The 25,036-nt window shown below is 36.4% G+C and overlaps 1 protein-coding gene across 1 annotated transcript; it reads right to left on the minus strand.

The window, feature by feature from the left end:
* Positions 1-6,554: 6,554 nt before the first annotated feature.
* On the minus strand, positions 6,555-24,963 carry LOC131026813 (GABA transporter 1). Its single transcript, XM_057956799.2, has 7 exons — positions 24,645-24,963; positions 22,819-22,941; positions 22,059-22,153; positions 21,789-21,975; positions 15,696-15,826; positions 14,968-15,183; positions 6,555-6,997 (listed from the first exon to the last, which is right to left on the minus strand). The coding sequence occupies exons 1-7, from the start codon at positions 24,826-24,828 to the stop codon at positions 6,608-6,610; spliced, it is 1,326 nt and encodes a 441-aa protein (XP_057812782.2). The 5' UTR covers positions 24,829-24,963; the 3' UTR covers positions 6,555-6,607.
* Positions 24,964-25,036: the final 73 nt, after the last annotated feature.

The raw sequence follows: 25,036 nt of genomic DNA on the forward strand, positions 1-25,036 counted from the left end.
TATTTCTTTTTTCTTCCATTCTTCTCTTGTGATAAGTATTTTACTTGCAGGTGTTCTTGAGATCTCTGAAGTTGTATTTCTCAACTTCTTCAAAATGAAAAAGAGAAAATGAAGTTTCCTGAAAACCCAAAGATTTCTACTTCCTCCGGGATGGGAAAACAATATCAAGCTCAAAGTCTTGAATATCTGCAATCCTATCAACCTTTTGTAATAATAACTTTTCAGAACCAAATGCAACATATAGTAGCATAAAGTCTACAAATAGAATGCACTCAAACTAATCTATATGAGAATCTATCGCAAACACAAAGTCTTGAGATAATTCTCAACTCCAATTGTAATTTTTAAACTAATTTCACTCCCAATAGTTGCAACACAAAGTCTGCAATTAGATGAAGTGAAGCTCATTTTAGTAGCCTTCTACAATTTTCAAAGTAAGCACAAAGGTATACCCAAAAATGACATAAGAACACAAAGTCTAAAATTCCTCACTTCTTTTATATTACTCAAAGATGACAACTTTACAACTATAAAGCTCAAAGTCTTTATGAGTAGAAAATCCTACATATTTTTCTTGCTTTCCAAAAAGATAAAAGATACAATAGACCCCATCAAGTATTTATAGGAGAAGAGTCTTGAGAAAAAGAAGGGAGGATTCCAACTAACTTGGACCTTTTCAACAACTAACTATGACTTATTCAAGATTACAAGTCCTATTCTAAATTGACTTGTAATAAACTTACTTGCAATTACAAAAGAGTTTCTACAAGTAAAATTGTCGAAAGGAAAACTATAATTTTGAAATATAAACTAAGTGTTGAAATATAAACTAAGTGTTGGTAGCATGTTTGGCCATGCATCCTTCAAACTTCTGGATAATTCCTTGTAGCTCATCAAAATTTGGCTCATGAGTGTTCTTAGCAATAATCACTGTTTTGATAATGGTATCGTTGCAACTGAGAATCATAGGATTATGCTTCTCAAGAGTAGCCTGGATTTCCTGCAGAAAGATTTGGTACTTCACCAAGGCTCGAATTGATGTAACTGAAAATTGTTCATCCTTCCATTCTTGCTAAATCTGAAAGAACATCTTCTTTTGGCAACAACTCCCCATTCTGATTTACAATTTTACAAGAAACTTTCTCACAACGAGAAACAATATCTTGCAGCACTTCCATGCGCAATCCCAAAGCATCATCAATTTCTTCAATAAGTGCTTTTAGAACAAGGGATTTATTTTCTAGAAGTTCTCCAAATTCTAGATACATAGTTCTAGTAAGAAGGATGCCATTCTCTTGTAGAACATTCAGCTTTTATTGTGGCATCCCGTGCCAAACTCTCAAGTTACTTTCAACCTTCTCGGGATTTTGTTTGAAAGTTTCAAAAGTTTGGTTCAATTATTTCTGATAATTTCCAGCTTGACCATCACTTGGAAAACTTCCTCCAAGACCCGAACACATAGATTAGTAATTTGATCTACCCAAGAATCTAGTGCTTGCATTTTCTGAGAAGCTCTTTTAATTTCCTGAATCGATTCTTTGGCATTCAAAGAAGTCGAAGGATTGGTCCCTTCTTCAGATGACTTAGTAAGCTTCTAAATGACTGAGATAAGCTACAAATTCTCCTCCTCCATCTTGTCTTTCTTCGTAAGGAGTTCATCATACCGTTGTACCAAAGAAGTCACTGAATGCTGAGCATCATGCATGACAACTGCATGTGTTTGTTTACCAAGCTCCACTCTAGTGATTTTATAGTCAGAAGCTTGCATCTCTTCATGTGGTTTATCTACAATTGGCTCAACAATTTTTGCAATTTTCATCTTGTTGTTGTCAACTGTCACTCTCAAGACTGTCTTATCTTTTTTAGCATCCTTGGGTTTAGATTGTTTGAGCTGCTAAAAATCAAAGATATCAGGAGAAATTTCCTGCTTCTTTCTTTTAGGAGTGAAAGAGCTTAGCCATGGAGGTAAAGCCATTGAATTTGCCTCATAAGTAGTTGGAGGTGGGGAAGAGACAGTTTTAGTTTGAACTATAGTGGTCACCTTGGGAGAAGTTTTTGTTTGAACATTTGAACAACAACCATGGCCCGTTTAGTCACTGAAGAATGTGAGGCCTGCAACATGAATTTGTCAAAACCAGAAGTAGAAGTATCAATCTCTGATAATGACAAGTTAAGCAAGGAGACATGGGTAGGATTATCCTCAAAGATATTCAACAAATCCTCCTATGTGTGATCAAGAGATGGTTTTGCTGCTGAAATTGGAATGACACTTTGTGCATTCACACTCAATGGAATAGGATCAATGTGGATGGTGGAAAAACAAAAGTCCACATCTGTGTCAAAAGGAGATAGGGGCAAATCCAAAGGGATTTGAGGAGGAACTTCATGAGGTGATTCCGAAGTTGTGGACCTAGGAGCATCATTTTATTGTTGTTCTTCTTTTGGATCTTCAGGATCAATGGCGTGAATATGAAGCTATGGTTTCTCTTTCCCTTTCATTGTCACTTCTTCAGGAGGAATTACCATCACTCTGCTAACTGTCAATTTGATCCTTGTAGTAGAAGAGGAAGCACCTTCCTTGTTATCAACTCTAATTTTAGACTTCGTCCGATAGGCCCTGTAGAATAATCTTCTTTTCCAATCTTGATTTTGATGAGTCTAACGCCATTACTTTTGAGCCAAGCATTGGTTTTTGTCAAGACAAGCTGATATCTATCCATAATGGAAGTGCATTCCTTCTGTGACCATTGAATCGATGGAAGTGGTGCTTCATCGACTCTTTTCTCAACATACTCAGAATCAAGTACATTTCCATCATCAACCATTCCTTTAGCAATGCTTGCTAGGTTCAAATCAACAATCTACTCAAGTGTGAGCCTACAATAGTCCATCCTACGAATCTCCTCTTCTGTGCGAAGATCAATCCAGATGTCCTCTATGTGATGCACATGTATGAAAGATCTTTTAATGTTTTCTTTCATGCCCCTGTAATCAAAATTTGCCCTTGCTTTGAACCTCTTGAGTTTGATCTCCTGCAACTTAGTCTCCATTGCTCTGGCCTTCGTGGATGTCATGAGAGAATATCAACCAATCTGCAATGGGTTATTAGAAGATATCCCCATTCTAGCCTTATGTCGAACTGATTGTTGTGCATGAATTGCCATGAGTTGTCTACCCAATTCCATAATGATTTTGTCAGTTGGATATCTTGGAAGCATGTATGGCTGTCCACTATAGCATCCAACTCTCAAGTAAGTAAATGTTGGGAATTGAAGGAAAAGATGGGTATATTCATTTGCTCTTTCCCACACAACATTTGATACTCTTCTATTCTTCAATGTTCTGTCAAATAGACACATGCAGTGGCCATAGAAAGCATCTTGGACTCTCCTATAATGCAACCTGCTAGGTCTCAAAGGTAGCTAATCATAGTAATCCCACATAGGCACGAGTGAGTGATCACCCTTGGTAGAAAGACTAGGGAAGTGTTGGAGTGATGCTGCTATATACACTGAGTATGAGTTCATGTAGGTCAAAGTGGTGGGAACTCTGGCAAGCTACTTACACAAAGTGTCACTAATGATTTCACTCCAAAAGATGTGCTGGGATTGTCTGATGAGTACAATGAACTGGTACATCCATGGTTCAAAGATGTTGGAATGCTCTAAACTCATGATTTTGCTCAAAAGGGTAATTGTGTCACCAATTTCTCCTTTGAAATCATAGCGAAACAGCTTCACTCACCGGGTAAGACAAGTTCTTGGTTCTTGAATCCACTTGTTGATATTATGCTTACATTCCTTCTCCCTCTTCATGTAGTATTTTTTTGCACTTTCCTTTGAAATCTCTACATAAATAGGAGTTGTGGGTATTTTGAAAATCTTTTCAATAGTTTCAGCACCAAGACGGATAACTACCTCACCCTCATCATCCCTAATAGTTTTGGTTTCCTGATCAAAGTGAGTGGCAAAAGCAAGAACAAACTCTGGCTCCAAGGTAGCCACTGGGAAGGAAGAGGCAAAATGGAGATGACTATCCAGCAAGTGCTGCATGTTATGATCCACAGGGTTTTTAACCCTTGAGAAAGTTTGACATATCCACATGTCCAATCTCTGTATCCTTAATCTCATCCAATGAAGAAGAGACTTGAGAAGGAGAGATCTCATTTTGATACTTGTCGTATTTGTACTTCATCTTCTTTTGGGAAGATGATGTTGGCAAATCAATCATTGAACAAGAACTTGTAACGCTGCGATGAAAAATCCAGAAGTGTTAATGCAAATATCACGATCTGTTGAAAGAGCCATATGATCTTCTTGAAAGGGGAAAAAATCAACCCTAGACCTAAAATTCTTGGAGATGGAATGATGAATAGACAAGAGGTTTTAAAGACTGAGTTTTTGACCAATTTTGGATCTTGGGAGACGTATTGCAAGTATGAAAAAGGAAACAACTTCTGGAAAGACATAACTGCAATCGGGTTTCTAAATCCCAATTGCAAGTAGACTTGAAATGAGAAAAATGAGTGAATGTGTGATAAATGGTAAAAATATGGTTTTGACATGAGGGAAACTGAAGCTTATGACCAAGGATAGTAACTATGGATGACTATGAATGGAATTTTGAAGAATATTTTCATCTTGACCACATGTAAAACGGGAAAAACTTTTACTTGTAATTAGGTTTATGAAACTCGATTTTGAATGGGTAAGTTTTAAAACAACTTTTCATATTGCAATTTTGGCAAAAGAATATTAAATCTTTTCAACCAAAGGGGAAGACCAACATCTCACTTGTAATCGAATTTTAAAAACCCGATTTCAAGTAAAGAAGAAAACTTAAAATGTGGGAAAAACAATGCAATCTGCAAATTGCATTCAAGAAGCTAGGAATTTGAGAAGAACTTATGCAAATCCGAATTCAAGCAAGAACAAGATATATAAAGCATAAGAAAAATAGAAAAACAAAAAACAAAACTGAAAATCAGATACCTTGCTTGAAGAATGCCCTAGATCAAAGCAAATGGACTTGAGAGAAACCAAAATGCTCTTATAAATAGGTAAGGAAGCTACCACGTTGTGATTGCAATCAACAAACAAATTGATTTTGCTTTTAAGCCTCTCCACAAAAAATGGCTTGGAAAGAGAAGTATATTTGACATGAAACACTCTACAATGGAGGAAAAAATGCAAGACGTGTTTGCAATGTAGCAACAAGGGCAAACTTCAAGCTCCAAAACATGGCAAAAACGTCTCCATGAATGCAAGACGTGTTTGCCAAAACTTTTTTCTCTAAAAACGTGGCAACTACCAACGATTTCCAGTAGCATAGCAAGAACGTGGGACAGATTCAAGAGAAGAATGCCACAAAAATCAGATTTGCGAGAGAAAAATGCAGATCGGGTTCTTCGTTTCCAACTTCAAGCAAAATGTGCCCTGCAAAGATGCAATCGGGTTTCTAAAACCCATTTGTAAGTTTTAAATTGCATCACTTTTTCCTTCACTTGAGCAAATTCGGGTTTCTAGGGAACAAAAGCACAAAAATAAAGAGCAAAATGACTTGTAATAGGGAAATAAAATCCCTATTACAACTTAAAGCACAAAATAGGAACTTTTATGAGAACTTACAAGTTCTCATTAAACTTGTATTTTTAATTTAACTTGTAATTTGTCTAAAAAGTTCCTACAAACAACTTAAAAAACAAAAAGGGAAAAGGGAAAATAAAATGCAAGTTACAAGTTACAAGTTTTAAATAAAGTGCACTTGTAATTGCTAGAAAAATCCCCTACAATAAAACAAAAAAGAAACTCTAAACTTGCAGAGGAAAGAAAATTTTCCACTTGCAGTCCAGAAAATAAAATTAGATTTTGAAGGAATGACATAGCCAACGAACTCGAAACGCAATGAAATTTGAAATGTGGATCGAGGATGAATCGAAGAACAATCCAGTTCAACAAGAAGCAAAATTTTTGCCTCAAGAAGCATGCCTTATAGAAATTTTTCATTTTTGAACAAATTTTTAAAGGGGTTGTCCAATTTTGTTAATGCAAAAATACAGACAACATGCCATTTGATGCGAGAGAATGCACCTCACAATCCTGACCTCATCACTTATGATGTGAAGGCCTTCATTCAGCAAGACTTGATACCTGGTGGACTCATTTAGAACCATTCAACTTCAACATCAAACCAAGAGCCCCATTAATAAAAAAACATATATTTTTCACTAAAAAAACATATTCAAACACAAAAATTTTACTATACAAGTAAATAATAGAAATGATACATTTTCAATTTAGAGGGGAATAAAGCAGTCCAAATATCTATTCCAAAATCAATCATTTGTTGAAACTTTAAACATTCAATACTTAAATATCAAATGATTTATGAGGCACTTTCATTCATATTTTCCATAAAGATAATATTGAGCTTAAGAAATTTACATCTGCTTCATTGTTGGAGATTAAATAGGATTTTGTATTATTAAAAAAATTATGATTATTTTGCAAACCTTTTATGACCATCATAGTCAAGCATTTTAAATAAAACATAAATACAAGGAGTGAAATATGACCTTGATTTACATATAAAATATAATGTTATTAAGTTACATGTCATGAAATAGCTTGTATGTCTTTGTATCTATTGCAATGAATCTGATTGCTCCAATTGAGCCTAATAGTGCCACAACTGAATAGCATACAACAATGGCAATATTCAAGATACGTAAAAGATGGAAAATCAAGTTATTCCTAGGCTTTCTTCCAACTTTTAGAAATGCAAGTGCTGGCAAAATAAAATCCAATGGAGTAAATCCAATTGCCCCACAAAGAGCAACAAAATCTCCAAAAAAAGGTAGAGCTGCAGCGCAGAGAGTAACCAATGCAACATAAATTGATGTACAAAGAAATCGAATAATGTAGTGTTTCAGCATACGAGTCCCTCTATTTGGTATTAATTTCTCCTCAAAATAGGCATATGTTGGTCTACAATATATCTGCAAGGAAAAGCTAGTCAATAAGAATCTAGGCCCTTAAATTCCAGAAACTGAAGTGAAATAATTCAGGTATAATTGAACAAGCAGGCCAAATTCTTTCTGATGGTAATGACATGAACCAAAGAGTAAACATAATACACTACTAGGAAATTTTCAACAACAAACAATTGGAGGGATAACTAAAAAGAAATGAGATCATGGCTAACAAACAATACTATAAAAACATAATGAAATCAAGCGCTGAAGAATCTTAGAAGTTTGTGTTGTTGTGGTTGCCATTGATGTCAAACTTGTTGTTTTGGATAGTTGTTGGTCCGGAAAGTCTGTGGTGCAGAGATATCTTGTTGTATTGGTGTTGCAGTTATTCTATTGGTTATTTCGGAAGTGTTTGGGTCTGGAAAGTGTTACTATTATTGCTTGGTGTTGTTATCTTCTTTGGTTATGTTTTTGACATTGTGGATATGGTAGTTTTGTGGTCCAGAAATATCTTTGTGTTTTTTGGATGTTATGGTATATTTTAGAGCTAGTTGTGAAATTCTATGTTAATCCTATCTTTTGGTCCGGATATGATTTTTGGAAGGAAATGCAATGTGTCATGGGTCTCACCTGTTGAAATCCGATAGCTAGATCGGATTATGTATGAGCAAATTACTTATATTGGGCTGGGCCCAAATTGTAACAAATGTAACTTGTAAAGCATCTAAATTGGGCCCTATTACAACACCCAAACAAACATAACATGCTCTTTGTAAATTGTAAACTAAGCCCCAAAATTGAGCGCTAAAAGCTAAAATGAAAAAAATGTAATTTAAATTAAGCAACCGACTTGGAGAAAGTGTAAGGATGAATCTTGTATATCCTAGATCTCAAATCATATATTGTACAAGCAGTCTTCTTCCTTAGCGAATTCTCAGTCAAGCAACTCAGCGATCTTATTAATGGGAATTTGTCATCAGCTCTTCAAGCCTAGCGAAGTGGTTCTCAAGCTTAGCAAATTTGCCTTCTAGTGTAGCGAAAGCTTGGAGAAGCTATATCAGACATCTGCAACATCAAACTCTTGCAAGACTGAAACTTGGTTATTACAATCGGTGAATTTGTGCCAGCACTACAACGATTTGACTTGGATGAATTGTGAACTAGTTGGTTGTCTAAATCAGATAAGTAATATGATCTGAATGATGCTTGTAATTTTGCTCATATATAGAAAAGTTGATCTGGATCTTTGATGTTGGGTTTTTTCCTCCAAGAGGGAGGTTTTCCCAGGGTATCTTTGGTGTTCTTTGTGTTATGTACATGTTCATTTCATTTACTTTCAGAGATTAATTAATTCTGATAAAAAACTAAAATGGTATCAAAGCTTTAGGTTCATTATAAAGTAATCAGATTATCAGTTATCCTTCACTTTCAGTTGGTTGTTTTAGTTTTGCAAGATGGTTACAAGACTGAAGGTAGAGGAAAGACTTGATGGTGCTCTCAACTTTACCTCTTGGAAAGTCTATGTTCTTCTTGCCCTTGAAGAGATTGAGCTGTTACAGTTTGTGGAAGACAAAGATCTGTCTGAACCCTAAGATCCAGATGAGTTAAAGCAGTTCAAGAAGAATGCTCTTAAGGCAAAGAAGTTTCTAATTGATTCTGTGAAGGATCATCTTGTTCCAGTCATCTCCAAGTTACCTTCAGCCAAGGAGATGCTCAAACACCTAGAAGGAATGTACGAAATCAATAACATCAGCTGACCACTTACTCTAAGGCAACAACTTTTTCAAATCAAGATGAGCAAGAGAGATTCAGTCATGTCCTTCTTCATGAAAATTTCTGAATTGAAGGACCAACTTAGCTCCATTGGAAGTGAAGTAGTGGATAAGGATATTGTCATGATTGCATTAAATGGTCTCCCTGATTCTTGGGATCCATTCATTCAAAACATAAGTAGAAGAGCTGAATTTCCCTCATTTGATCGTCTTTGGTTTGATTGCATTCAAGAGGAATCTCGCCTAGCTGCAAGAGGAATGCTCAAGGGCACTCATGGAGGTGACCATCATGTGCTTGCATCTCATCATGTCAAAAGAAAAAGGGTAATCATTGGAAGAAGAACAACTTCAAAAGAGAGAGAGACTTCAGACGACCTCCTGCTTACGATTCAAGGAAGAAGCCAAGAGATTTTTCACGTATCCATTGCTTCAGATGTGATAAGTTTGGACACTATGCTAAAGAATGTCAACATCTGCCCATGCAAAGAGAAGTGAACCTGAATGAAGTTGCAGATTCGAAGGATAATGAAGACTTCCTCTTCATTTCTGCCCTATCCAGCAATGTGCCAACTGACAACAACACTTGGTTGATAGATAGTGGTGCATCCAGACATATCACGAGATACCGGGAGCACCTCTCAGACTTAATGGAGGAAGAGTCCAATCTTCATGTGGTAATTGGTGATGATGTTCAATATTCGGTAAGAGGTTTTGGCAATAATTCTTTAAATTTAGAATCTGATATCTCCTTACATCTTAGTGATATTTTATTTGTTCCTGGAATTAAAAGAAAATTACCATTTCTACCCTAGAAGATAAAAGTTATCAAGTAGCATTTTCTAAGGGCTGAGTACTTGCATGGCCTAAGAAATCTAGTTTTAAATTTGCTCGTGTTATTGGAAATAGATATGATAGTTTGTATAAGCTTTCAACTCATCCCGTTCGAGCACTCATTCATGAAGCTCCCGAATCTAGCGAGCCATGGCATAGAAGGCTTGGCCACCTTCACCTTCAGGCACTTCCCTCACTTGAAAAGATGGTTAAAGGTATGCCTAAACTTAGTCATTTTCATGATGATACTTGCAAAGGTTGTGCATTAGGTAAGAACACTAAAAGTCCATTTCATAAAAGTGAAAGTAGAGCTTAGGAAAAATTAGCACTTGTTCATTCTGATTTATGTGGACCCATATCTGTTCCTTCACCTAGCGGATTTCTATACTATGTTACATTTATAGATGATTTTTCTAGAAAGACTTGGATTTACTTTCTAAAATCTAAAGAATCCAATGAAGTGCTAAGTAGGTTTAAAGAATTTAAAGCCCTAGCTGAAAACATGTCTGGTAAAAGGATTAAAGTGTTAAGATCTGACAATGGAGGTGAATACACCTCAACTAGTTTCAATCACTTTTGTGTAGAGATGAGAATTAAGAGGGAATTTTGCGTTCCCTACAATCCTCAGCAAAATGGTGTGGCTGAACGAAAGAATAGAGCCATTGTTGAAGCAGCTAAAGCAATGATTCATGATTAGGATCTGCAAACCTTCTTATGGGCCAAAGCATCGAAGACTGCAGTGTACATTTGGAATAGATGCCCTTACCATATCCCGAAGAACATGACTCCCGAAGAAGCCTTCACTTGAGTCAAATCGGATATTAGCCACCTAAGAATTTCTGGAAGTCCTGTCTATGTTCACGTGCCAAAGGAAAAGAGAACTAAGCTAGAGCCATCTGGGAAGAAAGGTATCCTTGTTGGATACAGTGAATCCTCCAAAGCATTTCGCATCTACATTCCAAGACAAAGGTATATTGAGGTAAGTAGGGATGTCACATTTGAAAAAAATATTGCTTTCAAGAAATCTAAAGGTTCCCTTGTCAATAATGATAAAGAAGTTAATGATAATCAAGATATGGATATTGATACTAACCTTGCGATTCAGAGGGAGTCCATTGAGCCTCCTAAACCTATTGAGCATGGTGATCTTCCTGAGCCTTTGGATCCAACTGATGAACCTAGAGATATTGTAGTTAGCAAGAAAACACCACTTTGGGTTAGGAGCACAATTCAAGAAGCAAAAAAGTTTGCAGCTCCCCAAGGAACATTTAGAGAAAGTCAAAGGCCTCAAAAATTCTCAAATTATGTTGCAATGATGTGCAATATAATTGAGACTGAACCATCAAGCATAGAAGAAGCAATGAACCAACAAGCATGGAAACTAGCTATGGACGAAGAGTATCAATCTATCATCAAGAATGATGTCTGGGATATTGTGCCTAGACCTAGAGGCAAGTCTGTTGTTTCTTCTAAATGGTTGTTTAAAATTAAACATGCTGCTAATGGTAGTATTGAAAAATATAAAGCTAGATTTGTAGCTCGTGGTTTTTCTCAAAAGGAAGACATAGATTATGAAGAGACATTTGCTTCTGTTGCTAGATATACTTCCATTAGAACTATTATAGCTATTGCTGCAGCTAAGGGTTGGAAGTTACATCAGATGGATGTAAAGATTGCCTTCCTTAATGGTGTCATTGAGGAAGAAGTCTATATTGAACAACCAGAAGGATATGAGACTCACAATAGAGAAACTCATGTATGCAGATTGAAGAAAACTCTTTACGGCCTCAAGCAAGCTTCTCGAGCTTGGTATGAAAGAATTGATAGGTATTTGGTTAGTTTAGGGTTTTGTAAGAATGATGCTGATCCTAACCTATACTTTAAAGTATTTAATGGTGAAATGATAATTCTGGTTTTATATGTAGATGATTTATTTCTAATTGATGAAGATAGTCTCATCATTAGATGTAAGAAAGAATCAGCCACTAAATTTGAAATGAAAGATCTAGGTTTAATGTATTACTTTCTAGGATTAGAAGTATGGCAAAGATCTAATGAAATTATACTTAGTCAAGGAAAATATACCATTGATATATTGAAAATATTTGGTATGCTGGATTGTAAACCTATGTTACTCCTATGGAAACTAATTTGAAGAAATTGAGTTTATATGCAGCTAACTCTGATTTTGCAGATCCATCAGAGTACAGACAGTTGATTGGATCCTTGATGTATCTAGTTAACACTAGACCAAATATTTGTTATGCAGTGAGTGCCCTTAGCCAGTTCATGAACAAATGGAAGCATGTTCATCTTGTTGCAGCCAAACATATCTTGAGATATTTGCGACGCACAGTAGGCTATGGGCTGAAGTATCCAATCAACACTATCATTACCTTGGAAGGCTACTTTGATTCTAATTGGGTAGGAAGTGCAACTGATATAAAGAGCACTTCAGGAATCTGTTTCAGTTTGGGTTCTACCATGATTTCTTGGGCCAACAGGAAATAGTCCTCAGTTGCATTGAGTACTGCAAAAGCTGAGTACATTGCATCAAGTGTGGCGACAAGAGAAGTAGTATGACTTCACAAGCTTCTTGTTGGGTTGTTTGGACAACCTTGGGAACCGTCAGTCATTTATTGTGACAATCACAGTTGTATTAAAATGTCTGCTAATCCTGTGTTTCATGACAGGTCAAAACATGTGGAAACTCATTATCACTATGTTCGTGACATGGTACAGAGAGGTACCATTTAACTAAAATATGTGAGCACTGATGAGCAGATTGCAGATATTCTCACCAAGCCTCTAGCTTGTGTGAAGTTTGAATACTTCAGAGAGAGACTTGGAGTTGTTGAGAACACAGCTCTTGCTGAGAGGGAGTCTCAGTCTCAGTGATGCACTGAGTTGCTTTTGTCCACCCTTTGCCGGCAATGCAAGGTGGAGTCACCCTCTGCGGGCAATGCAATGTGACATTGGATCCTTCACAGGGAGAAGGTTGACCTGAAAGACCTCCTCCACCCTTTGCAGGCAATGCAAGGTGGATCCATCCTCTGCGGGTAATGCAAGATGGATGTGACACAAAGATTGATGATGTGCCATAATCCTCCCTATCTAAGAGGAAGTGTTGAAATCCGATAGCTAGATCAGATTATGTATGAGCAAATTACTTATATTGGGTTGGACCCAAATTGTAACAAATGTAACTTGTAAAGCATCTAAATTGGGCCCTATTAGAGCACCCAAACAAACATAACGTGCTCTTTGTAAATTGTAAACTAAGCCCCAAAATTGGGCGCTAAAAGCTAAAATGAAAAAAATGTAATTTAAATTAAGTAGCCAACTTGGAGAAAGTGTAAGAATGAATCTTGCATATAACAAGATTTATCCTAGATCTCAAATCATATATTGTACAAGCAACCTTCTTCCTTAGCGAATTCTTAGTCAAGCAACTTAGCGATCTTATTAGTGCAAATTTGTCATCAGCTCTTCAAGCCTAGCGAAGTGGTTCTCAAGCTTAGCAAAAGCTTGGAGAAGCTATATCCATTGTGCTGATTGAACGCCAGACATCTGCAACATCGAACTCTTGCAAGACTGAAACTTGGTTCTTACAATCAATGAATTTGTGCCAGCACTACAACGATTTGACTTGGATGAATTGTGACCTAGTTGGTTGTCTAAATCTAGATAAGTAATCTGATCTGAATGATGCTTGTAATTTTGCTCATATATAGAAAAGTTGATCTGGATCTTTGATGCTGGGTTTTTTCCTCCAAGAGGGAGGTTTTCCTAGGGTATCTTTGGTTTTCTTTGTGTTATGTACATGTTCATTTCATTTACTTTCAGAGATTAATTAATTCTGATAAAAAACTAACATCACCATAGTGTGTGGAGATCCAGATAAAAGTAATTTGCATTGGAGAATATGTTTTGGCCCGTTAATTTGTCTATATGGACATGTTACGTGTTGGAATGTTGTGGGTATGTTTCGATGTTTGCGGATTGGTGGATAGGACTTAGAAAGATGTGTTTTGGTCCCCTCTTTCTCCTTGAGTGGATCAACGTGTGTGTTTTTGGTCCGGAAGGTGTATTTTGTTTTAGGCTGACTTGGTTCAAATTTTGATGATATATCTTGTATATAAATAATGTTTGTGATTGAGTTGTGTGTAAGCATATGACAAAGAGTGTGATGTAGAAGATAGTCTGTGAAATTCAGTGAAGAGAAGAGAAGAAGAGTTGTGTTCGAATGATATACAAGCTGTTTGAGACTGTAGCAGAAATATGAGACAATGTGTTGACAGATGAGGTCTGAGTTGTGTGTGTTGATGTTGGTCGCTTGATGCAGAGTTCAAGGACAACTTCATGATCAGGAGATCCTTCTTTTCAAATCAATTTGGTGTATCTTGCCTTGTTGTAGTTAGCATCAGGTTTGCAAGTCATTTTTGTATCTTGCCCCAAGAGTAGTTAGCCTTGGTCAGCAAGTCCGAAGCAGTGAGCTCTTTCATTGTAATTTGATATACATAATGGATATATTTTTGTGGGTTGACACTCACCGTGGTTTTTCCTCGTTTTGGATTTTCTACGTACAAATTTTTTGATGTTGACGTGTTGATTATGTGTCGTCGTTCAAATGTTATAAGTTACTACATTAATTTTGGTTTAGACTGATTCACCCCCTCTCAGTCCTGCCTTGGGTTCAACAGAATCGTTATATTGTAAATTGGTAGCTCCAACGAGAAAATGTTTTGACCCCTAAACCAAGTAAGCTCCACCAAAGTGCCATTGTGAAAATACCTATGCCAAACGATGTCAGGCCTTTTCCCCTTCACTGCAACTCAGACACGTACGAGCTTCTTCTTGCTGATTTATAATCAGCCCAATAGGGGCCTACTGTCAGCCATTTGTATGAGCTACAGGAAATACTAAAGATAAACCACAGGCTCATGATTACCATTAGGATTAATGTTCACAATTCAAGAAAGACAATATGGGGAATAAATGGTGGCCAGATTTCCTAAATCAACAGGATAACCTTGTCTTCTAATGTTCATTTTTCTAAGTTGTTCTTTCTGAAAAAATAAAACAAATAATTGTGGACTTGGGAAAATTTTAGATTATTAGAAAAGCATGTTAAGGTTTTACAAAAAAAAAAAAAAGACAATCAAGCACAATGGTTATATGTCTAGGTCATAAGGTGTAAAACTGGCAAGATTAGCAGAGAAATTCACTACCAGTTCTAAAGTAGAAAATCATTTATGAAAGAGCATCAACAGTTGGAAGTGATAATAAGTTGGAATTATTAGAGAACTGAAGTCATGTATTCCTGTAAAAATAAACACAAAATAATGTGTATAAGCAAATTGATTCTCCAAATACAGGATCACATTTTACCTGAAAACAGCCTGAAATCTGAATCACTGTAAACAAATTCGCCATAACAATTGCCCATGCAGGGGTTGTCAAGGAATTGAGGACATATGCTTCCACTGCCGATCCAAATGCCCAGTAACCTACAAATGCAAGCGTCCAGTAGCTTACAATGATGACTGTGTATGCTCCTGAAACACCTTTGTACATATTTTTTTTTGCAGGGTCCCTAAGAGTCGACTGCGTAAGAAGAAAGGTGGTGTAAAATTTGCAATGGTTATATTAAAAAAAAAAATCTGAAGATAAAAATTCATTCTATTAGACAATGCATGATTCCATAAAATGACGTCCACAAAATAATGTGTAGATTTTGGGCACAGATTTTGACCTTGGGAGGCAGCATTGGTAGGCAAATACATTTGTCTTGAACATATTTATAAGTTATGACTGATCAGTCGATCCATTAATAAAAGTAACTGTCTCAGTTTTCTCAGGGATCTGTTACGACATGAGAAAACTACAACAGATCTCCTTCAACAGCTTTTAACCTTGGAGGTTGCATTCATAGGCAAATATATTTGTCTTACAGAACATTTCTAAGCAATCAATTATCAATCAATCGAATGATAATAGTAGTTCTGACTCAGATTTATCAGGGATCTGTTACTACAAGATAAAACTACTAAACTCAATTTATTTAAAAATTATAAATGTACACTTCTATCCATAAAGGTTATCGAGCACATTCCTACCTGTATTTCAGGTAGCATTGCATCTCCAAAAGAAAATGCTATTGTTCCCAAAGCATTGAAGGCTTTGAATATCTTGGTGGCTGAAGTACCATGCAATTGATAATCAACTGAATCTCGATTCATCCGCAATCCTGTTTGGAAAAGATACAATTAATCTTTCCTCAGATAAAGAGTAAAGAGTTTACACTCTACAATAATTATCAGAAAAGGTGTTTTGACATTTTTTACTATCTTCCGCTACATATACACAATGATTATGAAATAAGGAGCGGGAATGAGAAAGAGAGGAAAAAAGAGAGAAAGGTGGAATGGAGGGAAGGAAGAGAAAGCAACAATGCAACAGGAGAGAAGGCTTTCTAATTGTAGCCATCATTGAAGTTTGAGAATATTCTTTATATGTATTTAAAAAACAATAAAAGAAGATAATCTGACTACTGAGTTTCTAAAGTTCTCTTCACACATAATAACAGCTGTTGATGAACATGAAATGAAAAAAGCTACTAAAATTTAGTAAGTTAAACAGACTGAAATAGAACAAGCCAGCAGGGAGAACCAATCAAACTATCCAGAGGACATATATTTTATACATCTATCATTCCATGGGGATCTGCCCAAAAATGGAACATTTTGGGGATGGATGAAACTTCCCACCTTCACCTGCAGCTGAGGATTTCCAGAATTCATCCTCCTCTGCAGAGGACCTCCCTGCAGGTGATGGGGGGTCCCATGCCAGCCAAAATTTGTGTCATGATAATGGTTTTGATTTGTTTCAAAGCTTTAAACAAACAGATAACATGATGGCATGTAAAATGGTTGACCTTGGAAGAAAGAAGGAATATTTACATGGTTTTGGAGGCAAAATAGACTATTAAAACAGCTGATATTGTTTTTGTTTACTTCAATGCACACTCTCTTACTTAACTTTAGGAAGTTGGTGATCAGTTATTTCCTATTCATCTCAGTAGAGAGTAGAGGAGTTAGGGAGTGGGGTGGTTTTCATATATGCTTGTGAGTTTCTACTGACTGCTCTAAGGAGTTTCTAAAATCAAATAAGAAAATAAATAATAAGACTGAGTAACGACATTAATCCTGACTTCAACTGTACAAGACTCATCATTTCGATCAGTCAGATAACCCAGCTTCACCAAAAGTTCTTTGAAGAATGAAGATTTCGTCAGAAATAAAGAGGATTTGGTTTCGGAGAAAACATAGGAATTGCAGGGAAGACTTATATTTATAATAACATAATATATTTATTATTATTTAGTTCAATAATTGTGAACCTTAAAATTATGTGTGTGTAATAATTGCACCGTGAACCATCATCCCCTCATTCCAAAACTCCATGGAACATAGGATAAACCTCATTTACACTAGATGGATGATTCTAGATGTTTCAAACAAATGGGCAACTGGTTACAAAATTGTATGAACCAACATATATATGTCCTTGCCTACTTTTGTGATCTCTGTTATCTTGTGGTCAACCTTAGTAAAACTAAGGTAATGATTTTCAGTATCTCTAAACGTCTTTTTTCTAGATTCTAATTCTTTATAAGGGGGGTCCAATTTTCTGGTCTCTCCTTCAGCATGAAGATTGCCTCCTATTCATGTCTTAATAAAGGATATGCTTCTCTCTTGGAACACTAGAGTTTCTAGACCCACTTCCAAGATACATCTTTTTGATAACATCATCAAGCCCACAATTTTGTACAGCTTGGAGGATTGTGGACATAGGTAAGGATCCAATTGTTAGGCTCATGTTGAGAGAGTCTAGACTCTCATGTTGCAACATCTTATCAAGTGCAAGTGTATTGTTCCTCAAAGCATCGTCCAAGTAGAGTTTGTTGTCTATCCACTACGTCTTGAGATTTCCTTCTAGTTAATTTCTACATACATAGACCTAGCTCCATGGGTGACTCTGCTTCTAGTCATGATAGATATCTATATTTGGCTCTTTGTTGTTCTAAGAGGATTGCCTCACTGCATCTAGTTCAACACCAATAGTGTTGGTACTCAAAGGCTAGGTTACTCTTGTCATTTTTATGACATCGTTGGTCCATCAATGAGAATCGATCAGAGATATGTTCCATGGACCAGCGCTGCCCCGATTGATCAATGACAAGGCCAATGGTCATGAAGTGTTATGTTCTATGGACCAGCTCAGGAGCCAAGTTCTCGAGCCTTTTGAAACCTGGAACCCTGGAATCCCGAAATTCCAAGTTCCTAGGCCTTTTGAAACCTGGAACCTCGGAATCCCGAAATTCTAAGTTCCCAAACCTTTTGAAATCTGAAATCCCAAAATTCCAAGTTCCCAAGACTTTTGAAACCCGAAATCTTGAAATTCCAAGTTTCCAAGCCTTTTAAAACCTGAAACCCCGGAATCCTAAAATTCCTATGTTCTCGACTCCTCTCCCCTTGCGGTAAGGCCCAACTTCTGACTTCTGATGACTTGTGACACTTCCAGATGACATAATCAACACTCAAGGCTCTTAATGCTCCACCAACCCTTGCGACTTGTCTACTTTCTTTCATGGAGCTATAGGGGCACATTTAATGTTTTTTGCAGGATTGCCATCAAGTGGAGTACAGGGCCATGCTTATTTATGGTTACTTGATGGCCTTCATGTCAGGTCTGCATGCTTTGACTTTGGAATGTTAGGCAATCCACCTTCTAGAAGTACTTTTCTTCTTGGAATGCCTTGTCAAAGTATGGCTAGGTTGCTTGCATGCACACCATGTTAGATTTGTGCACCTCCTTGCCTTCCCAGACTGACATTCTCTTGTGCACGCCAGGGTCAAGGTTTCCCCTCCTTGACCATTGGTCTCTTCTCTGTGACCAGTTTTCTATATATAGGTTGTTAAGCTTCATTGTAAAGGGTTATCTCCTTGTTGGCTTGAGCTACTCTTTTCTCTTTCATTTCTCTTGAAGATTTCTATATTTTCTTTCATTTCTACAACTGTAAGTTTGCCATTGGCCTGAGAATGAATTGAAATTGTCATTCTTGCCTCCCTTCAACTTATGTTTGTTGTGTATGTTTCTTTACCTTCATTATAAGTGTATGTTTTGTGGCTTTCTCTCATGTATATGGTGTGTTAACTTGTTTCTGAGTGTGATTTGTGGGAAACCTTCTCCCCTTTTGACATTCAACAAAATTCTAACCTCCATACATGCATTGAGGTCATTCATGCAACTGAAGTTTGTGCATCTCTAGGGTATTTTGATTGATTATTTGTGTCATTTTGGGGTGGGGAGAGGAACATCTCTAATCTTGGTGCATCACCTCCTTTCATTTTAGCATTCCCTTCTTCTCTTTTCCTCTACAAGCTGTTACGATAGGTTTAGAAGTAGAATTTGGAGTGTGTTAAGTTGGTTCAACTCTTGCACTTGGATTGAGAAGGAAGTCGGCCTTCTCTAGAGATTCAACCCCATTGAGCAAGGTCCCACACTTCAGGGTTGTTTCCATGTTTCACGAGGTTGTTGAGTTGATAGCTCAACAAGGGTGCAAACTTTTGTGACAACAGTTACTTCTTTCTATCAACATCTTGATCAACAAACTACCTCCTTTTATGTATTCCTTGGATGCTCCTCCTTAACTGCTTCCTTCAAAGGAGACCATCACTAGGGATATTAGAAAGGGCATTTACAAACAATACATCTAAGTCAATGGACCTCTCCTCCAATGCCATGCAATCCAAAGCTTATTTTTTATGCTGAGCATTTCCTATAGGTCAAATACAGTATGCTTTGCCGCCCTGACTATCTCGTTGCATGGCTTGAGGTTCCCCCTTGGCTAAATGAAGGTATGTTCCTATCAACTATAGGTTGATATTGATCATCATATTGCTAACCTTGACTAGATTTGTTGTCTTTGCTCCCTTTTAGGGGGTTGAGACCAAGGAGCATTTCATCTTTATATGCCCCATTTATTATGAGATTCGAAAGAGATATAATTGCTTGTATAAGGATTTAAGAAATAATCTCTATATTCTTTAGATATTCACACCAATGGTGTTTGACTCTTTATCTTCGGGAGGCTATCATCTTTTGGCACAAATCCTTACATGCAACTTCTCGGAATTCTAGAGCTCCCAAGTTGATCACCTCCTTTTAGCACACTGGGTTAGCCCTAAATAGCCTAAATGGATACTATTACTTCTCTCATTGATGCAAGTAGGCCTATGAGATGACATCTCTCACAACTTTTGCTTCAACATGTTCCCCCTCTACATTATGAACCTATTTCTTCTTAACAACGTGGCCCCACTTCCTATTGTCACCTTAGATTTTCTCCTCTTCACCCCCTCTCCATTCATAGGAGTAAATGCATATTATGCGCCTTTTCATTGCTATAGGTGCTACTTTCGCCTTGGATGTTAGGTGTTATACTAATGGGTTACCTCTCTTGCTCCTTTGCACCTACCCATTAAACATTACTAGATATTGTATCGATCACTTCATAGTGATCAACAATGGCATTGGTAAATATGCCATTTCTAGTTTAGATAGTGACACTTGATGATCTCCAGTTTTCCTCTATGGTTGCTCTTCGGGGTTTTTGTTCCCCTTCCTTGGCCTATTTGTACCTATTTCCTGACTACTTGTTTTGATGGTCCCTTATTGTTTTGTATTTTTTTCTTTTCTACCCTATTTTCCCCCTTGGTGGGATTGTTCTAGGTTCTCATCCTAGAACTCTCTTTTGTATATTGTCATTCTCTGGAATCCCATTGACCTACTTTTGGTCATTCGTCAACATTAATATAATTTCTCTCTTAAAAGTTGAAAACAAAACCTAACCCACCCTAAGAGTGTCCTCAACCCTAGATCCCACTAGGTGCAGTCACCTTAGATCACCTTTCTAGGAATGATACTATGATATAAACCATTTTAATTCATCTTTAACATTTATGATTTGACAGGTGACATTGCACTATCAATTATCAGCGGCATTCTCAATTATATATTCAATCTTTCCCATTTTGTGCAAAATATGGTTATTTTTACATATTGTAACCCAGACACATTTGTACAAAACCTCCGGGAAAAAATTGGTGAACTGCTGAACCCATATCCCAACCAGCAACATAGTTGTAAAGCATTCCTCTTATTCTTTCATGAAGATAATGAAGATAGAGAGGGTTTTGGATGAAATAGCCTAGGGAGTTGAGGTAGTAAGCCAGTGTGCATTTGCAGAAAGATGCAAACCAACTGCAAATGAACAGATACTATAAAGATGTTGATTGTTTCCTTGAGGGCCTTGCAAAGGCAGTAGCTTTGCAATGTTGCAAAGTGATAATGGCAAGAGAAGGCAAAGGCCTTGCACTGCTAGAGTTTCTTCCCACATTGGATTATGTTGGATAGGCTCTGGTGTTTATTCTATATTCTTGTGATGTTTCTAATTCCTGTTTTTTGAAATTCGTATTGAGTACTATATTATAAACAGCACTTAAATAACTCATTTTTAGGCAAAAATGACTCTTTTTTAAGGAAGCTCATAAGGTAACGGTCCAAATCAACCATGCTGTTTATTCAAAAGATGAGATACGTGTTGATAAACTACTACTATACTAATTATGAATCAGAAGAATAACACATCATGGATCAAGAAGCATGTACTCTATAACTGCTATTCTTTCTCCAGCATTGATGATTTGCTGGATGGGTTATGGAAGGTTCAGACTATCACTCAATTGAATTTGAGGTTTGGTTATCACAATGTTAGAAATAATGAAGAAAAACATAAAAGAGTTCAAGACAAAACAAAAGTGCATATGAATAGAAAAACCAGGAACACTTGATGCTATTGATAATGACTGTCAAGTTTCCTTTTTCCTTGTTTCTAAATGTTAACTACAGATTAATATTGACAAAAAAAAGGTTGTGTAGACCAATCAATAGCATAAGATTGGCAAGGCAACTTGACGGAATATCATCACCAAGAAGAGCCTACTGGCATACACTCTTCCATGGATTTTAATCAATTTCTTGGAGACAAGCCAGTCGTAACTTCCCCACAGAGATAGTATGAAGGCAAAACGAAATTAAATATACAAGTCATTAATTCAATCAAGAAACTTCGTAGATATGCATACCATCATGTAGAGTGACCCCAATAGCTGTTAAAGCAAATCCCATCGTGCTGAATGTACAAATTGCATTCACCCACCTTAAGGAATGGATGTCAGGAAATTGGGATAACAACAACTCATACACTCCAAAAAAAATGATGAATTCTTGCAATGTAAGACTACCGCTACTATGATAGTGTTTATAAATTGCCTGCAGAACAAGAAAATTAAGACATGAGCGAGTAGTAGTACACGAGCAGAAACAAATATGATAACCACTCAAGTTAGCATTACCTTAAGGCTGCTAGCTGCAGCAATTTGAATAGCAATGTTGTTTCCCACAGATGCAATCTGCTGGAAAAAAGTAACTGCCCAGTAACCCTTTTTTCCTTCATTCATTGACAAATACAAACACAAAACCATGGTTCAATATTCAGGATTTATCTTTTGGTTGGCAAGAAAGATAAGTGCAAATGAAAGTCGCATGGCATTTTCAACTGAACATAATATTTATGAGTTGGTTGCTGGCATGTTCAACTGGACAAAATATTTATGAGTTGAACAAACAACCATGAAACCTTTGAGGGTCAGCCCTGATTTATTTGATCAAATGGAATTCTTGAGCTCTAACATTTCAGGATAAGCATCACACAGTTTCACTACTTCGTTTATATACATTAGGAATAAAAGGACAACAAAGTTGAATCGAATCAATCCACCAATATGATCATAAGAATTCAAGTATAACCTTCACATTATTTTCGACTTATTGTGTCATTGATGTGGAACTTCAGAGTTTTCAACTTAGCTATTTTACAATCGGAATCAGCGTCTGCTCGTTCAATCAGAAATTAGTTGACCACTTTTACAATTTTTTCAGAAATAAATTATCACTAAAATATAAATATATAATTCACTTCTACATATATGATTATATCAAAAGAACATATAATATTTTATGTTTTAAATAAATTCCTATATTTCAATCTTCGCAGAATTGCAAGATACAGAGCACATAGCATAGCAGAATATGAGGATTAGCAAAACGGAATACCAAAGATACTCTGCGCAAGTTTTCTGTAGGTGTCATGACGTACACCATTCCACTTCCACAACGAAGCAACCAGGAAACTAGAGTACCACGTGACCATCGTTCCACCCACCAAACTCACAACTCCTGCAGTAGAGGAAGATAAAAATTATAGAGATATGATTTTCACAGTTCTTTAGAAAATAATTGTATTAAATTTTTTTTGACATTTCGAATCAAACATCATGATCAATGATCTATTTTATTGTGTTTACCTGAACTTGCCTTATTATTCTTCATGAATTTGATCCAAAATAGAAAAAAAAAAACTCACACCATTGTTATTTAAATTATATAGATTACAAAAGAAATTATACTAATACTCTAGTGTCCAAAGTCAATTAATGGTACTCCATTACTTACAAGTAAAGGACTAGGTGAGAAGAACCATAGGTTCTGAAAGCAAATAATTTAAGACCCATGACTTAAGGGGTAAGTCTATAGCCCTTAAACAGAGAAAAACTGTACAGTTTAAATACAAGCCGAATGGGGTTGAATGAGATGAGCTTAAGGAGTAAACGTATAGATCTTTCATAACGAAGCATTTCGAATACCCCAATGGATGAGCCTATAACCCCTGATCACCATGACTAAGGTGAGAGTTACACACAAAAAAAAAGAATTTTCTCAGATGACTTTATTTTTTATTTTTTATTTTAATTACATGAGAGTTGTTTTCTCAAATGAGATGAGCTCGTGTAGTGAATCACAACAGCTTTCATAGTGAAGCTCCTGATTGAGAACCCCAAAAGATATGATAAATTATAGGTCATGGACCTGAAGCCCAAAATAAAACAAAGTTTAGTGGCAACTATTCTCTCCAAAAGAGAGCCACAGAATGTAAGGGTAAGAAATGGTCAGCCAAGATTAAGTGGAGGTAATAGTAATCTATGTTGTCAGAAACAAGAAATCAGAAATGGAAATTTATATATATATATATATAAAATCAATTTTTTTAACAAATGTTCTTTAATAGATCATAATCTTCTTTTCAATCATCTTATTATATATATATTTAAATTACTTTTTAAATTAATTTTAAAAAACAAAATAATAATTTAAAATAACTAATAGATTTCTCTGTATTAATTTTAGAAAAACTTAAAAAATCAAAACTCCCAACTTCTGTAAATATTTAGAAAGTTGAAAAATCTACACTAAATATTTAAAAAACTTTAAAAAAGAGATTATAAAAATCCTCACTGTGCAGAAATTTTAGATAAATATTTAGAAAAAGTTAAAAAGACAATTCCTAATGCCTGGCACCCCTCAGAAACCGGTTTCTCCAGCGTTGAAACGGGTTTCGTTGGTTGAAACAGGAAACGGCAGGCTGCCGTCCCGTTTCTGGTAACAGAGATAGTAATCGAAGCCAATGACCAAAAGAAAATAATTTTAGTCACAAATTGGGAACTGCAGGCCAAAAAAGAAAAAGTTTACTTAACAGGGTTAACACACATCGAAACAGAACACCAAAAGAAAACAAGTTCAATAACTATCTTTCGTTCCGAAAGAGTTAGCCACAGAAAGTAAGGTGAAGAAACTAAAGAAATCAAAACTAACGGCCGAAAGAAAACAATTTTAGTGACCGATAAGGGACCTGCAGGACAGATTAGATAAACTGTAGCTAAAAGATATCGAACAGAAACACAAAAAGAAAAAGAGTTAGTGACAATCATTCTAGCCAACTACATATAGCCAAAGAAAGGAAGGATGAAAAACAATTCAGTGACAATCACTCTAGCCAAAATTTATAGTTTAGCCAACGAAAGGAAGCATAAGAAATTGGGAACCTGCAGGCCAGGTCAAAGAGGCCAGAGCGAAGGGCAATGGAGCATAAGCAGCCGGTGTGGCGATTGTTGTCGCCACATGGAATGCCGCATGTATCCATGTGCCTCTCCCATCTGAATTCAACCCATCAACAATCTCTCCCTTCTCCACTGGAATAGTTTCTTCTTCAGTTTCAGTGGTGCCCATGATTTTCCTAACAGAATTGTACTAGCCATTCCCTGCTTCTGGACTTCTTGTCCAAGAATATAGTACAGGCTTAGAATGAGTCCCATTGACAATGGATTCCTTCATCCAATGGAAGCTGATCTATTTTTTATGGGCTTCTATTTTCAACTCTAAATTTGAAAAACGATACTCTGTCGGTGCCTATTGATTCAAAGTCAACAGCAGGACC

The sequence above is a fragment of the Cryptomeria japonica genome, chromosome 1 (assembly GCF_030272615.1).
Source record: "Cryptomeria japonica chromosome 1, Sugi_1.0, whole genome shotgun sequence".
NCBI classification, from domain to species: Eukaryota; Viridiplantae; Streptophyta; class Pinopsida; order Cupressales; family Cupressaceae; genus Cryptomeria; species Cryptomeria japonica.